Genomic DNA, 18,377 nt, shown 5'->3' with positions numbered 1-18,377 from the left:
TTCCTATTTACTTCATCTGCCTTATTCACCGAATTCGCGTGTTAACCGATTTATTTTCCCGAAACGAGTACCTTTACCGATTTGGAGTTCAAACCTCACTATTTACCCACATTTTCGATGATTTTTCGTTCGAGGATGCAAAAATACATCAAGCAAACCCTTTTCCTATTCATTTCATCTGCCTTATTTACCGAATTCGCGTGTTAACCGATTTATTTTCCCGAAACGAGTACCTTTACCGATTTGGAGTTCAAACCTCACTATTTACCCACATTTTCGATGATTTTTCGTTCGAGGATGCAAATATAAGTCAAGCAATCCCTTTTCCTATTTATTTCATCTGCCTTATTTACCGAATTCGCGTGTTAACCGATTTATTTTCCCGAAACGACTACCTTTACCGATTTGGAGTTCAAACCTCACTATTTACCCACATTTTCGATGATTTTTCGTTCGAGGATGCAAATATAAGTCAAGCAAATCCTTTTCCTATTTATTTCATTTGCCTTATTTACCGAATTCGCGTGTTAACCGATTTATTTTCCCGAAACGAGTACCTTTACCGATTTGGAGCTCAAACCTCACTATTTACCCCCTTTTCGATGATTTTTCGTTCGAGGATGCAAAAATACATCAAGCAAACCCTTTTCCTATTTATTTCATCTGCCTTATTCACCGAATTCGCGTGTTAACCGATTCATTTTCCCGAAACGAGTACCTTTACCGATTTGAAGTTCAAACCTCACTATTTACCCACATTTTCGATGATTTTTCGTTCGAGGATGCAAAATAAATCAAGCAAACCCTTTTTCTATTTATTTCATCTGTCTTATTTACCGAATTCGCGTGTTAACCGATTTATTTTCCCGGAACGAGTACCTTTACCGATTTGGAGTTCAAACCTCACTATTTACCCACATTTTCGATGATTTTTCGTTCGAGGATGCAAAAATACATCAAGCAAACCCTTTTCCTATTCACTTCATCTGCCTTATTCACCGAATTCGCGTGTTAACCGATTTATTTTCCCGAAACGAGTACCTTTACCGATTTGGAGCTCAAACCTCACTATTTACCCACATTTTAGATGATTTTTCGTTCGAAGATGCAAAAATACATCAAGCAAACCCTTTTCCTATTCATTTCATCTGCCTTATTTACCGAATTCGCGTGTTAACTGATTTATTTTCCCGAAACGAGTACCTTTACTGATTTGGAGTTCAAACCTCACTATTTACCCACATTTTCGATGATTTTTCGTTCGAGGATGCAAAAATACATCAAGCAAACCCTTTTCCTATTCATTTCATCTGCCTTATTTACCGAATTCGCGTGTTAACCGATTTATTTTCCCGAAACGAGTACCTTTACCGATTTGGAGTTCAAACCTCACTATTTACCCACATTTTCGATGATTTTTCGTTCGAGGATGCAAAATACATCAAGCAAACCCTTTTCCTATTCATTTCATCTGCCTTATTTACCGAATTCACGTGTTAACCGATTTATTTTCCCGAAACGAGTACCTTTACCGATTTGGAGTTCAAACCTCACTAGTTACCCACATTTTCGATGATTTTTCGTTCGAGGATGCAAATATAAGTCAAGCAAATCCTTTTCCTATTTATTTCATTTGCCTTATTTACCGAATTCGCGTGTTAACCGATTTATTTTCCCGAAACGAGTACCTTTACCGATTTGGAGTTCAAACCTCACTATTTACTCACATTTTCGATGATTTTTCGTTCGAGGATGCAGAAATACATCAAGCAAACCCTTTTCTTGTTTATTTCATCTGCCTTATTTACCGAATTCGCGTGTTAACTGATTTATTTTCCCAAAACGAGTACCTTTACCGATTTGGAGTTCAAACCTCACTATTTACCCACATTTTCGATGATTTTTCGTTCGAGGATGCAAAAATACATCAAGCAAACCCTTTTCTTGTTTATTTCATCTGCCTTATTTACCGAATTCGCGTGTTAACTGATTTATTTTCCCGAAACGAGTACCTTTACCGATTTGGAGTTCAAACCTCACTATTTACCCACATTTTCGATGATTTTTCGTTCGAGGATGCAAATATAAGTCAAGCAAATCCTTTTCCTATTTATTTCATTTGCCTTATTTACCGAATTCGCGTGTTAACCGATTTATTTTCCCGAAACGAGTACCTTTACCGATTTGGAGTTCAAACCTCACTATTTACCCACATTTTCGATGATTTTTCGTTCGAGGATGCAAATATAAATCAAGCAAACCCTTTTCCTATTTATTTCATTTGCCTTATTTACCGAATTCGCGTGTTAACCGATTTATTTTCCCGAAACGAGTACCTTTACCGATTTGGAGTTCAAACCTCACTATTTACCCACATTTTTGATGATTTTTCGTTCGAGGATGCAAATATAAATCAAGCAAACCCTTTTCCTATTTATTTCATTTGCCTTATTTACCGAATTCGCGTGTTAACCGATTTATTTTCCCGAAACGAGTACCTTTACTGATTTGGAGTTCAAACCTCACTATTTACTCACATTTTCGATGATTTTTCGTTCGAGGATGCAGAAATACATCAAGCAAACCCTTTTCTATTCATTTCATCTGCCTTATTTACCGAATTCGCGTGTTAACCGATTTATTTTCCCGAAACGAGTACCTTTACCGATTTGGAGTTCAAACCTCACTATTTACCCACATTTTCGATGATTTTTCGTTCGAGGATGCAAAAATACATCAAGCAAACCCTTTTCCTATTCATTTCATCTGCCTTATTTATCGAATTCGCGTGTTAACCGATTTATTTTTCCGAAACGAGTACCTTTACCGATTTGGAGTTCAAACCTCACTATTTACCCACATTTTCGATGATTTTTCGTTCGAGGATGCAGAAATACATCAAGCAAACCCTTTTCTATTCATTTCATCTGCCTTATTTACCGAATTCGCGTGTTAACCGATTTATTTTCCCGAAACGAGTACCTTTACCGATTTGGAGTTCAAACCTCACTATTTACCCACATTTTCGATGATTTTTCGTTCGAGGATGCAAAAATACATCAAGCAAACCCTTTTCTATTCATTTAATCTGCCTTATTTACCGAATTCGCGTGTTTACCGATTTATTTTCCCGAAACGAGTACCTTTACCGATTTGGAGTTCAAACCTCACTATTTACCCACATTTTCGATGATTTTTCGTTCGAGGATGCAAAAATACATCAAGCAAACACTTTTCCTATTCATTTCATCTGCCTTATTTACCGAATTCGCGTGTTAACCGATTTATTTTTCCGAAACGAGTACCTTTACCGATATGGAGTTCAAACCTCACCATTTACCCAGATTTTCGATGATTTTTCGTTCGAGGATGCAAAAATACATCAAGCAAACCCTTTTCCTATTCATTTCATCTGCCTTATTTACCGAATTCACGTGTTAACCGATTTATTTTCCCGAAACGAGTACCTTTACCGATTTGGAGTTCAAACCTCACTATTTACCCACATTTTCGATGATTTTTCGTTCGAGGATGCAAAAATACACCACGCATACCCTTTTCATTGTGATTATTATCTTTATTGTTGCCCGAATTCGCGGATTGACTAATTTATTTTCCTGAACCGAATACGTTTACCGATTTCAAAATTCACATTTTTCCTACATTTCCGTTTATCGATTATGCAGAAATACATCAAGCCCACCCTTTCCATATTTTTCGTCTGTTCTGTTTTCCCAATCAGAATTTATTTTTCCAAACCCAATACGTTAACCGAGTTGGAGTTCAAAACTCACAACTTCCCCACATTCGCTTGTTGATCGATTATGAAAAAAATACACAAGACCGTTATTCTAAAGCATAGCATGCAAAAATTCCTCTCAAAATACATATATACCTTGCCCCAGATGACAGCCCACTGAACCCACTTTCAATAGGTCGTGGAATGACAGTCCACTGAACCTAATTTCAGTAGGTCGTCTAACCGACATCCTCATACTGGTACTCGTGACTCGTAAGAGTTATGATGGGTTGATGAAGAATTCTATGGAACTGAGACCTAAGATTTGGAACTAACGAAGATTCGCTATTTGCCAATAGAGCCAATACAGTAAATCTTCGTTCGTGCTTTTACCCTGGCCTAATTTTGTAGAAATACTGCATGAATCCACCATTTTCGTGGTTCTTAAGCCTAAGAACCAAGAAATAAGGAATCAATTTAAAGATGCTGTTTGACGCACCATTCTCTACTATGCTATCGATTAACCGACGAGCTATCCCTTATCCCGTGTTTACCGATTTATTATTTTTACCCGAACGGAATACGTTTACCGGTTTGGAGTGCAAAACTCACCTTTTTCCGACATTTCCAATTACTTTTCGTGTGATGATGCAAAAATACATCAAGTCCTCCCCTTACACTGCTGTCTGTCTGGTTTTGCGAATTAAGGTGTTTACCTATTTATTTCACGGAACCGAATACTTTTACCAAGTTGAAGTTCAAAACTCACATTTTCCCTACATTTCCGATCATTTCTCGTTCGAGGATTCAAAAATACATAGAGCAAACCCTTGAATCTTTTATCTGTCTCATTTACCAAATTTGTGTGTTAACCGATTCATTTTCCCGAACTGAACACGTTTATCGATGTCGAGTTCTCGAAACTCGCATTTTAGCCATATTTCCGATTATTATTCCCTCGATGTTGCAAAATTTATCAAGCCCACACTTTCAATTGTGTTTATTATCTGTCTCTTTACCCGAATTCACGGATTAACTGATTTATTTACCCGAACCGAATACGTTCACCGATTTGTATTCAAAACTCACGTTTTCTCCACATTTCCAAATTGAATATGACCGACTATTTACACTATTATCTAAACATAAATCGGAAAGATACGAAACTTTAACTGAAAATTCAGACAATAAGAATAAAACGGAATTTGCAGAATTCAAATAGAAAGAAATAAAAGAAATGGAATTAACTGATGATACTCTGAGAACTGCAAATTAAATGAACAACTTTTTCACAAGAGCTGGATCAATTTTAACCAAAAATATTGCAGAGACATATAGTTTCAACAGAGTAAAAGAACAGAATGAGTCACCTCGTCAGAAGTCAAGTAAGAGAAGTCAATTTCTCGATTTCTTAGGCACGTTCAGCATAAAGCAAACAAAACATCAGCCAACGAGAATAATTAGAAACTGGAAGTCATGTTTTGATGGTATATTCATAATTATTGAAATACCATACAGTGTAAGCGTCATTGAAGTACATATATCTGATCATCTCAAGAAATAGATTTAACCATTGATCCAATACAGATACAGGCATAATTTCTCACAAGTAAGTATTGAAAATTTCAAGAATGCGTTGAGTAAGTATAAATGGACATTATTGTATGAAATTGAAAAGACAGATATAAACAAACAGAGAATCTGACCGTTGTCATCAAGTATTTTTGGAGTTGTTCAATAAAATATTTCCATTACAGAATGTGCATGTAAACAGAAATCCCCGAACTGGAAATACAAACCCAGAGATAAAAAAAATACAAGAAAAACTAGATATGCTTTTTGTTTTGAGCACATATAATGGTTCACTCAAAGAAACATACAAAAAACGAAGATTCAATATGATGATAACCTCTTGAAGAAGCGAAAGAGAGAAAAATTTGAACACCAATTCGTGAGTTCGGGAAATATGAACAGAAGTCTATGATCATTAGAGAACTCTTTGAATAACTCCAAAAGAACTACACCAATGCATGTAACACAAATCCAATGGAAACAGTAAATGATATGAATACATTCTTTACAAATGCTGTGCGGACATTAATATCCAATTCATCAAGGAAAAACATCAAATAGAGCTCAATGGAGGAATGTGCAATTAACAAATCATACAATGGATGGTTTCTCGTCCCGAGTAGGTAGCTGAGGTATTCGGAAGATATTTTTCTTAAGTTAGCGAGCAATCCTTGATGAACTATTATGGAACAAATATTTCGACTTCTTGTACCAAGCAAAAAATATCAGACCCTTACTTTTTCTTTTTCCCAGAAGTAAGTAGCAGATGAGCTCTTAACTGTAATCAAGTGATTGAAAAATAGTGGTAGCACAGGTCCTGATGCAATATCTGCCAGGATACTGAAGATGATAGGTCCCGTCATAGCTGAGCATCTAGCTTTTCTAATCAATGATGTCGATCGGATCCTGTCTCCTCCTCGTCTTCTTGGTGTCCCTTGGGTTTCTGATCTCCCCGCACTTCCTGTCGAAGTCGATGGTGTTCTTTTCCATTTTCTTCTGCATTTCCCAGGGACTTGCATTCCGTTCTTGCCGTTCTTAGCAGTACCGCTTTCTGCATGACTACAGATAGTTTCGTTTAATTTAAGTTTCTCCAAATACTCTGGTTGTTTCTTCGGTATCAAGCATGTTGATGAAATGACAATAGAAATGGTCTTGATATCTTTCAACTTCCATTGTCTCCTGGTTTGTTCCTCATCGAGGTCTCTGTATTTTGGAATTTTTCCATGTGTCTATCTGGTAGGTAGTTATTATTTGGAATCGCCACTTCGATGAAAAGTGCTCTATTCTCATCTATATTCAGTAACCCAGGTGACCAGTATCATAAAATCTGTTATGTTTTTTTGGAAGATCTAATAGGAAACTTTGTTATGTGTTATTTTTCTGTAACCATTACGTGTCTGATACGATATTTGGGATGTGCCTTTGCTGTATGCGAATCATATTCGCATTTGAATGCCAATTTCCCGCTCCATGATATCCACGTGACATATTTGTAACTCTGTTCTATATTTGCCATGTATCAGTTTACCATCATAGGGAGAGAATGACACCATTAACTACCGTCGATGGCGTTGCAAGACCTAAATAAATAACTGTATAAACAAATATGGAGGATTGTGCTATGACACCGTTGTTTTTAATGGTGGATTTGTATTCATTATCATTTAATTATTCAGTTTTTTGAGTTATATAGAAATTTTTTCAGTTGAAAAGTGGATCAGGAAAAGTGAAGTGCAGATATTGAGCTTTCAATTAGGTATTTGTGTGTCACAGGAATTTTCCTGTGAAATTGTGAAGATTGAAAAAGAAGTGCTATGGATGTATAACTGAAGGTCAATGAATCAGTTCTTGTGTTTTCATAGTAGTCCTATAAGTACCAAAGGCTTTGATTCTATTATATATCCATCATATAAACATTATATATGAATATATTATGAGCTCTACTCGATGCGAATGAGATAGAGAGATCTTCACACGCTGAATATTATTTGTAGAAATAAATGAATAAATCGTATCTCTGGGATTTTTCAATTTTTTTGGGAGAATACTTATAAACCCATCATGATATAATATATTCTTTCTAGTGCTATTACTTTGTGCACCTATCTTTTATCATCAATTTTGTAATCTGAAATTCATAAAAAGTAGGTTGTTTTTGAATATTATTCATTCGTTAACATACTTCACCGAACTGATGTGAAATATTTTGGAATTAGCTTTTCAACAATGATTGTAGAAAATCACACCAATTGAAAGCTCAAAAATTTCTCATCCAAGCTTATAGCAATATTTTATATTAATTTCCATAATTTAATTTCTTCCTCAAGAACAATTGTTTTTCATATCTATCACATTAACATATTACATATGATTTGAACTATTTATGCTCTCTTCAGAAAGGGGATGTGTTTCTTATTAGAGGCGCGGATAGAAGCATAGCTGCTATATACCTGTTGTGCCTGAATGGTATATATACATATATATTCTTCTGATACAGAGCATTACCATCTTTAATAGCAAATGCTATAATTATTTATAGCATGTGTATGAGATACAGTTTAAGCAGAGTTTAGCGTAAACGGGTTACCATACAATTTGGTGGAAGATACAAAAGCTTAGGGAAAAACCTCATTGAAAAAACCCTTTCTCCCCCTCAGTGTAGTGGATGGTAAGAAATGGAATCGTTCACGAAATAAGCTATATTAATGTTACAAAACAAGGAACACTGGATATAATTATTTCTGGAACCTTTTGTGACTTTAGAAGTTGGTATTGCCAATCTTGGCGCAGATTTAGGCAACAGCATCATGTCTATTCTTGTATTCAGTGCCTGCGAATTTCAAGCATACCCCGGTGATGTGCTGGATGGTTTCATGTGTCGCACAGCCATAACGTCAGCTATCGTCCGCCACTGAGGTATCTTTGGCGATATATTTCATATAGTTCCTTGTTGGAATCACTTGATCTTGGATGGCAATGATGAATCCCTCTGTATCAGGAAACAACTGTCTGGAAGTCAACCAGTAGTTCGACGCAGATATGTCGACCTTATCATGGTTGACCTTGTGTCTCCCATGTAAATGTTTGCCAATCAGATTCTGCATTTTGCTTTCTGCAGAGTGTTCGACGATTTCTATGTGATCCTGTTGCAGGTTTAATGGAGTAGAATTATCGGCATGACAAACTGCTTGCTGAAGTCTTGATGTAGCAGCCTTTTCAAGGAAATATTATCGTAGTTTTTCAATTTCCTGGGACAAACTGTTGGGCAAATCAATAATTCCTCAACTCCAAAGATGACGTGGCAGTTCAGTCCGTTCTATTGAGCTTTTAAGGTGATATTTTTGATGATTCGTGAACATTGTTCTTATTTTTCTCTGTAGGGCTGCTAAATCGGTGGTGGTCCAAGTGATGATACCGAAAGAGTAGTAGAATGCTGAAAAAGCGTAGGCATTAATCGCTTTGATCAAATTCTTGTAGTTTAGGAGAGTCTTCATTATCTTTCTTAGTCTTCTAGTGAACTTCTCAGCTAATTCTTTCATAATCTGGATCTAATTCATCCTTTTCTAGCCGGTTTTAAGCCCAGATACTTCTACATATCTCCTTCCTTTAATGCTCCAGTTTCTGCACCTTCCTTGAGTTCGAATATACCGTCTCCTAATTTGCCTGTCGTTATATTGTGAAGAAGACAAACAAGTCCAAACTCCTTCTGCTACCATTTTCAGCATATTTTCCATTTGGTTTTTAGTAGATGCAAAAAGTTTCGAATCATCCATGTAAAGGACATGATTCTGCTCCATCATACTTCTACTGCCGCACTTGATGGCAAATCCGTAGTCCGTAGAATTCAATCTATGAGTCAAGGGATTCAGGGCCATGCGGAATCGTAGGGGCTCAGCGAGTCTCCTTGGAAAATTACGCGTCTTATTGAAATAGGACTAGTTGTGAAGGGGCATCTGCTGCTTTCATGTGTAGACTGGTGCGCCTAGTTGACATGGCGTTTTCGAGGAACTTAAAATATTGGGATCTACTTTGTAAATCCTCAAATTCATCAGAGCCATTCATGGGCTGAGGACTTGAATGCATTTTTGTAGTCTACATAAGCAGGATAAACATTTTTTCGCAGATAACCTTATCTATTATTAGCTGTTCTCTGCATCTTGTGTGTGTTTGGTGCATCTTTTCTGTTTTGTGACGATGATGTTATTCTTTTCACAATAGTTATGAATTCGGTTCGAAATGCACGATGTGATTAACTCATACAGCGTTGAAAGTCGATATTTGCATGGATCTTCTGTATTCATTTGGTCTTTTGGTAATGTGTATGTTATTTTGTATTAGAGTTATTTTCTACTTCAATGTGTCGAGGCAGTGGTGAGTAGTATTCTTCATCTTTTGTTCTGTGTGAGTCCTCTTTCTTGCCATGATTTCTTTGGCCTTTTTCACTATTTTCGTTCCTTGATTCCCTTTCAAGTACTGCGTCAGTCCTCTGATTTCTCCACTTAGAGTTTCAGATGTGGATACTCCAACGAATTTTGGTTCTGAAGGTACTCGGCTAAAACGTCCTTATTCAAGATGTCAATTACAAATGATAATTCCTCGGATGTTTTGAGTCGAGGAATTGCTAGTCAATGAAGAGGATTTGTTCCTTCAAACTCAGCAACGTATCGTCATGCAATTCAGGCTTACATGCAATGCAAGATGGATTTTCGACACCAATTTCTTTTGGCTGTTCTGCCTAGGCAGATGGATTTCATCCGGGTCGTTGGTATTGTTCTCTATTGATAACTGACGCTGAATTTCTTGTTTAATTGCCTCGATCCTGGCTTTGGGTATGAGTTCATTCCTCAAATTACACAGTATTGGTCTGCTACCCGTTGTTCAGTAATATTGCACATTTTGTTTGGAACGGCTTTTAAGGACTTTGTGAGGGAATCTTTATCCGGTGTACCTACTAATTCCCTATGACGGGGGAGGCAAGGGAAAAAATAATCCATTTAGAGGGTTCGAAGGTCTTGAAAGGAACCAAATGAAAGTCAAATAATCAGACCTTGCCAAGACAGTTCTCTAAACCCGCAGTTATGAAGAAACATTCGTGATGTAGCTATGCTTGTCAATTCATGAATAAAATCGTCTTGCGAAGCGAGGGAGTGGTATGACTATTAATTTTTTTTTTATTTCAGTTGAAAAAATTATCATTTGTTTCTCCATTCCGTCAAATTTAAACCGATTGAAAAGAATTAAAGAAACCAAGGAAATGCAACAACTCAGATCAATACAAGGAATCCGTTTTTTCAATATGGTGCTAGTTATATCATGTCACCATATAATGATCACATTCGTTGGCCCAGTTAGTAACACCAACTTTTTGGAAACCGTAGGTGAATAATGTGTATCTGTAAAATAGCATCATATCTGATTTTCCATTTCAGCTTACCGACAAATTTGAGAATATCTTCTTCGCTTCAGGAGGTTACGCTGTACAAACATTTTTCGTGATATCTGCTTGGCTTTTATCCTATCATGTATTGCTGATATTCGAAAATGAAAAGAAATTGAGACTGAAGACGTTATTCTGGATTTTCATCAACAGATACGTAAGGTCAGTAAAAATCTAATTAAATTCAGATATTTAGCATCAGGACGCACAACACAAACACATTATTCAGAAATATTCCTTATAGTGCCAAATTGTTGAAACTCCATGTCCTCCATGACAAAAATACCACAGGCACAAGGGGAATATACCGGGCATTATTCAACATCCAAGGATGACATTCATGAGATTTGTGTTTGAACGAGATCGCTTGATCAAAAACTCTCATCAAAAGAAGATTTAAAAAAATGTTCGTAGACCTGAACAAAAAATGACATTTTACGTATTCGAACTAACAGTGGACTACTTTTGAAGGTAACCTTTTGTTCTCATACTTGCACATTTCGTACCCAAACACTTTTCGTCCAGCTGTTCGTCACTACGCAATATCAGATCCCGGGGAGAATTTAATCAATTTTCCGAATACAAAATTTTATACAAACATGAGTGCCTGTGACAATTACTGTCATTTGCTGTTGTCAAATTAATTCTTTACGGCTAGTTGGCTAGTTTAGTATAATCAAGAATGGATAGTGATAGAGAGATGGATATCACTCCAGATATCTGCGAATTGGTAATTACGGCGACCTAGATGAGGCCATCAAACGGGTAGCTACTTACTTTCATAAATGTATGCGAGGTCGACGAAAAAATTAGTATGCATCTCAGCAAAAAACTGTCTATATTGCCTCTCCTGCTTGCTCTCCTCGGCTTTGCCTCAGCTATCAATTTGCAGGCTGTAATAAAGAGTTAAATAAATAAGTAAGTTTCATTTCGAATCTTTGTTAATAGAGACTTATTGCAGTTTGCAGTATTAAATTTTGTTTCGCGCAAAATTCATTGTCAAACCTGCAATATACATATCAGCCCAATTTATTGTATGTTAGAACTTCAGGATACCCTCAACAAACCCCGTTTGCTGAATCTGGAAATTGACTTAAGTTCAGATTGGATTGATTATAAGTTACTCCGAAAACTTAATATGACAGATAGTCATTGTCTTTCTAAGATTGACCAAATTGAACGATAAGGGTAAATATATTCAACAAAGTAAGTGTTTTATATATTTTATTTTTGGCTCCAATGGCGTATTAGGAAGCTCATAATATATAGTTTATAGCAGGCGCATAACCAGAAAGGTGTTTTGGGGGGGGCTGGTCTATCAATTTCTCATACTTATGAAGAACAAAAAAAAGAGAATATTAAAAATTTAATTAAATTTATGTCAGAATTGACTAGTTTTTGTTATTAAATAAAATAAAACGAAATTTCTTGTAAATATAAATCTATAAAAAGAAAAAACGAATATTAAAAAGTTTAGTAGTTTTTAGTTATTAAATAAAAGCCTTGAGCCAGCATTAGCAAATCTGGTCACAATCATTTCTGTAACAATGACACTCTCGTAAATTATGTGCATTAGAACTAATCCATTCGAGCAGTTTTCTGCCATAGAGCTTCTGGCCTGTTCTTAAGTCTCCTTAACCCATTAACGCCGAAATAATTTTTTTTAATTTTTTATCAAAATGTCTCAATATTTTGGGAAAAAAAGATAAATAAACCCACTAACTCTGGCCTCCAGGAAAATGCCTAGCCAACTGACTACCGAGCGTAAAAACATTCGCGATCGCCTCTTTCTTATTCGATTTTGATCAAAAAGCGCTAGAGAACGGGGCTGAAAGAAAACTGCGCTCTGCTTCTTCAGCTGTTGTTACAGGAAGTAAAAATACTATTTGAAGTGATATGTACAAATTAGGGTAAAAATCTTCGCAACATTTATCAAGTGCTGATGAAGGACATATGATTCGGGATCATTCGGTGTTGAAGTGATCCACTTTTTTTTCCATCTTCTTAATTCACTGGAGTGAAGACCCTTGTCAATGTCTTGTTCATTAATCTTACAAGATATTCCTTGCTCTATTTCACTGTCGGAAAGATTATTTAACGTTGAGGGCTGGAATAATGCAATGCAGCAAAAAAAGTTTTTTGATAAGTGAGGAATATTTGAATACCAATTCATTCACCCCGATAGCTGTAGAGAATTTTTCACCATCCATCCCGAAAGAAGCACAAATAATTTACCTGAATCAGAAACAAATGTAGTGAATAAGAAAATATATTTGAATTCCATTATTGTCTAGAATAAGTAGATAGGTATATGACTGGAGTGAATTTTGAATTCACAGGCGTTTAGGCTACTATACCTACATACTTTTCGTTTTATTCACTTTCAATGTAAATTTACAGTTTCTATCGTGAAATTGTTTACAGAATTAAAAGTCATGCTAGCTCCAAATTTCTATTACATCAGAAATTGAACTATAAAAGAAGAAAGTCAACATTCAACAAGTTGATAATTTTTTTGTAAAAATTCAACATTCAAGCATATTTATATTGTTACGAAACTTTGGTTCGTTTTCAGTAAAAATATTAATTAACAATTCCAAACGATCCTTCAATTTATACAAAACACTACAATACTAATTCGTCTATTTTCCTATGTCACCCTTTTTTTATAACTGTCTCCTTGACAGTCATTTCAACTTAATTTCAATTCGTAACACTGCCCTCCCTCCAAATTTGATCGTCCCGATCAAAAACCATGGTTTCACCATGATACGTCTTCAGTCTTTCCAAATGAACAACCTTCATCTTGGTCCCAGGATTACGTTGCACTCTGTAAACCACGTCGTTGATTATCTTCTTGATTTTGTACTGTTCTTTCCAAAACGGTGTCAGCTTTGGAGACACACCTCTCTTTCTACGTGGGTTGTACAGCCAAACCTGGTCTCCTTCTTTGATTCCTCCTGAATTAGCTTTTAAATCATAACGAGCTTTCATCCTGGTCACAGTGGTCACGGCACCACATTTTTGACACCTTCTGCACCAGCTTTCTACATCATCCCTGCATTGGACCCAGTAAAATCTCTGCCTGATTTTGTCCAAGGTTTTGTTGACTCCCATATGTCCTCCTGATTTTCCCTCATGAAATTTTTTCAAAACTTCACCTGTCTTCTTTCTGGGCAAAACCAATTGGGAAATTGGGGACCTCCCATAAGCTGATTCCCATACCCGTTTGAGAAATCCATTTTCCACAACCAGAGAATCCCATTGTACCCCCATTGCACATAGAGATAGGATCTCTATGTGAAATATTCCTCCAGGAGGGTCTATCAGATCCGTTCTCTTTCCAATATAGAAAGTCCTTGATGCTTTTGTCTCATGTGTTCGGTAGTCCAGTTGTCCAGGTATCATTGTCGTTCGTCTTACATCGGCAACTCCTTCATGGCGTTCAATACGCTGGCAATGTTTACAGGCTTCTGAACGTGGTCTTGTCAAAATGAATTCTTCACCTCCAAATTTCATGGTTCTCTGTTCACCATTGAAAGAAAATCCATAATCACATATCAAATCCATCCCAAGAATGAATTCGTCTTCTATTTCTGCTACAAAGACCGTCCTCATAATTCTTAGTCTTCCGAGTGTCAATGTGATATCGGCCTCACCTCGAATCGGTGCATTCTCTCCGGTGACTGTTCGTAGAACGAAATTGGATGTGGGTGGTCTTACTGTGCTTGGTTCAAGGATACCGCTGCGGACCAGGGATACTGATGCACCAGTGTCTACAGTGCATATAAAGTATTTTTGGTTCACCTTTCCCTTGATGGTCAGACTCTCGGTAGTTCTTCTAATCGTATTGACTTGGATGATCCTGGGGGCTTCGTTATCGCTAGCCAGCATGCGCCCCGATATGCTAGCTAATTTAAGTTTTCCTGGTACCTGTTTGAAGACTCTCTAGATGTTTCTGTCCTCGCAGGTGAGTATGATCGTGGAGGTGTTCTGGTAGGTGATGACGAGCGAGGTGGTATCCTCACCCTACAGTCCCTCTTGAAATGTCCGCTCCTCCCACATCTGAAGCAATTTCTTCTTGGTTGGCTGGCGACACTACTTTATCTGGATTCCATTTTCTCTAATATTTTGAGCACCTGTGATATACTCCTGCTCAGATTATCTTCCTGAGGCGACTCTTCGATTGATACTGTTCTCATTTTGGGCCTTGCGGAGGTATTGAAGGCCGCTTCCACTTCCAATGAGCGAACTAGAGCTTCACTACATCTTTTAAAACTTGTCAATCCCAAAGTCCTCTGTATTTCAGCCATCAATAAATGTTTGCACCGCCAGTTGTTCTTTGAAACCCTTCGGGGCCTCTGGATAGGCGAGCTGGATCAGACTTTGAACGTCGGTTTCAAATTCCTGCAGGCTCTCATTAGATTTCTGTACTCGTGTTTTAAGCTGTGTCCTATAGAGTTGTTCCCGATGTTGATTACCATACCTCAACTTTAAAGCCACGATGAGATCACCATACTTGCGATGTTGGTCATCTGAGATAGTCTGCAGTATTGCAAGTGCAGGTCCTCTCAAAGCCACTATGAGTGCAGTAGCCTTTTCCTGATCGATCCATCCATTGGATGCTGCCGCCGCTTCGAACTGTTTATGGTACAGGGACCATGGTGATTGACCATCATAAATCGGTGGTTTCAGGTAATTATGTGATGTTACAACCCTGTTATGCTGATCTTGTATTTTCAATGATGCGATTTTCTTGTCTAATTCTTCTCGCACCGCATCAACTTCTTGTGTTATTTTTCCCTCTATTCCTTTCACCGTTTTCCAAACTATATCGATTTCTTCCTTTACATCTTCTCGTACCGCACTGATTTCTTCCTTTAGGCATACAACTATTCCTTCGGTTTTCTGGAAAATCTGTTCAAGAAATATTTTTTGTTGTTCTCTTTGTTCTTTCTCCTCTTGTTTTTCTATTTCACGTCGTTCCTCTTCTTTCTGCCGCCGTTCTTCATCTTTCTGTCGACGATCCTCTTCCTCTTGTTTTTCTTTCAGACGACGTTCTTCCTCTTCCTCTTGCTTTTCTCTCAACATTCGACTTTCTTGCTCAGCAAACTGCTGTTTGATCATTTCCATTACGGCCTCCATGTGATCGTTGTTTGTACTCCGTGTATTTATCATCAATTATTGGAAATATTCACTGAAATCCCACTTCTGACACCAACTGTTACGAAACTGGGGTTCGTTTTCAGTAAAACTGTTAATGTACAATTCCAAACGATCCTTTATTTATATAAAACACTACAATACTAATTCGTCTATTTTCCTATGTCACACTTTTTTTTAAGAACTGTCTCCTTGACAGTCATGGCAACTTATATTCAATTCGTAACACTATAATTATAAGTCAGCAAAATGGAAATACATATTGAGGATAAAATGTATCAAAAATATGGTACTTTAGAAGAAATAGACTTATTGATCGCAAAACCTATTCCTCATGTGAAATCTCAGTGTAAGCAACTGGAAACCTTATTGGTAATATCTGTATCTATGTATGATACAAAAGAACCGAGATAAAAACCTCAGCAAGAATCTGTCCCCATCAAAGTGTAATGGAAGTGAATTTATTGACCTAATAAGCTATTTATATGATCGGACTCTTTCATTGTGATGCTCGCTTCTCCACGTCGAAATCATATATGAAAAAAAAGAAAAAAGATATTGACGTTTTAGAAAGCTCAGTAAATAATATAGTAACAAAGTGATTGATGTAGAATAGGAATGATTAGAAACTTTTAGATATAATGATAGCTCAACCTACCTAATTACAACGAGTATCAGAATAGATTAAATATTCCAGATTCGGTCGTTCATAAGTTACATCTCTCTGAATCTGCATTTGAATTTCCTGAATAATCGTCATGTAGTATAGATGTAATTTTTCAGTTATATAATGAAATGTGGAAAATTGAAAACATGACACTCTTTTTACAATGTCAACAGGTTGTCAACCAAAAGAATTAGGTTTTGTACTTATACTTTTTAATTTTTGAACTTCAAATTACTCGAACATGACGCATTATACGAGAAAACATGAGAAATACTTTTATTTTATAATACGTCAAATGTTCATTACATATGTCTAACTCAGATACAAGAGTTGGGTTCTTTAAGTTTTTGGTATTTTCATGGTACGTAATGGTCATAATGATAAAACTGGGTAATATCTTGTATTCAAATAAGATTTATCGAATAAATGAAAATCTATATTCCGCAATCCATTCAGTTCGATAAAACCATTTGTAAGGTAGAACTAAAAATAACACATATGGAATAACTTACCACATCAGAATAATTAAAACTACAAATAACAATATACATGAGATATATGAAAAATAGGGCTCAGCCCAACTAAAAACAGCAAATCGCAGTATGGACAACAATATTCGAGAATCAAGCGGAAAACGATATTGAACGACAAGTATTCTCTTCTAAATATTAAAAATATGGTCATAACACTCTAATTTCACTTATCAAATTTTAATGTACCGCGCGTGGTCAACATGTCAACATATGTTCTGGAATTCCCCAATTCTGTAATCTGATAAATGAAATTAGACTGTGTGGGCATATGTCCAATGATTAGAAGGAGAAAAAGATAATACTGTCGTTCAATATTGTTTTTTGCTTGATTCCCGAATGTTGTGGTCCATTCACCGATTTGATGTTTCTATATGAGTGTGTTTAAATTAGTCTTATTAATAACACCAATAGGTTTTATTTTCTCCTGATATATCCTTTACTTTTCTTATGCTTTTTTCCTGAAATGAGCCACTGAGCTTAATATCCTTTTCAATTAAAATGTTGAAAATATTGATTTTTTGTGTAATACTGTGACATAAGGAAATAGACGAATAATCCCACACATAAACATAAGTTGAAATTTTTTTGCCCTGTCTGTTGACTTATTGCTTAATGCATTCCATTCATTCAATAAATGAATTCTTGAAATAAGGAATGGCATTCTAGAAGAAACATCCGGATGTGACTGATTCTTTGAGGCTTACAGGTTGGCTCTCTGAGCGAATATAATGTTATTGATACTTATTGGCTTTTATTTTCATATAACGGTGAAATGTTTAGGTTTCGCCATGCTAATCATCTTCGATTTAGAAACGCACAAGCTGTAGTAAGAAAATTGATTACCCAAAAAAAGAACGAAATGTGGGAAAAGAACTGCCAAAAAATAAACACCTACATCGGAGGAAGGAAAAGTACAGAGAGCTGGAGACTAATTAAAAATATGAGAACAAATAGGAAAAAAGACCTTATATCACCTATAACAACAGAACAGTGGGAAAAGTACTTCAAGGACCTATTAACCGAACAAAGACCGGAGTTTCCCAACGAGGATAACACAACAAAAATAAATATCATTTCATCACCCTTGAAAGTTACAATAACAGAAATTGAAGAAATAGTCAAGTCTCTGAAAAATCCCTTGGCCCAGGTGATATCTACGCCGAATTAGTCAAAGCTGGAACGAAAAAATTATATGAACACTGTAATGAACCCCAGTTTTCTGAGGAAAATTGGAGTTCATCTTAGTGCATTTTTTCGTTTTTAAAT

At 36.3% G+C, this 18,377-nt stretch overlaps 1 protein-coding gene across 1 annotated transcript in view; it reads left to right on the top strand.

The window, feature by feature from the left end:
• The window catches only part of LOC123307000 (nose resistant to fluoxetine protein 6-like), a 148,758-nt gene that overhangs the window by 67,328 nt on the left and 63,053 nt on the right, over nucleotides 1-18,377 (top strand). Inside the window, exons 2-3 of the mRNA XM_044889201.1 lie at nucleotides 10,492-10,685; nucleotides 10,741-10,910. Of these exons, the coding sequence (XP_044745136.1) occupies nucleotides 10,492-10,685; nucleotides 10,741-10,910 (364 nt within the window). The remainder of the gene's footprint in view (nucleotides 1-10,491; nucleotides 10,686-10,740; nucleotides 10,911-18,377) is intronic.

The sequence above is a fragment of the Coccinella septempunctata genome, chromosome 2 (assembly GCF_907165205.1).
Source record: "Coccinella septempunctata chromosome 2, icCocSept1.1, whole genome shotgun sequence".
NCBI classification, from domain to species: domain Eukaryota; kingdom Metazoa; phylum Arthropoda; class Insecta; order Coleoptera; family Coccinellidae; genus Coccinella; species Coccinella septempunctata.
This window is presented reverse-complemented; position numbering and strand designations above follow the sequence as displayed.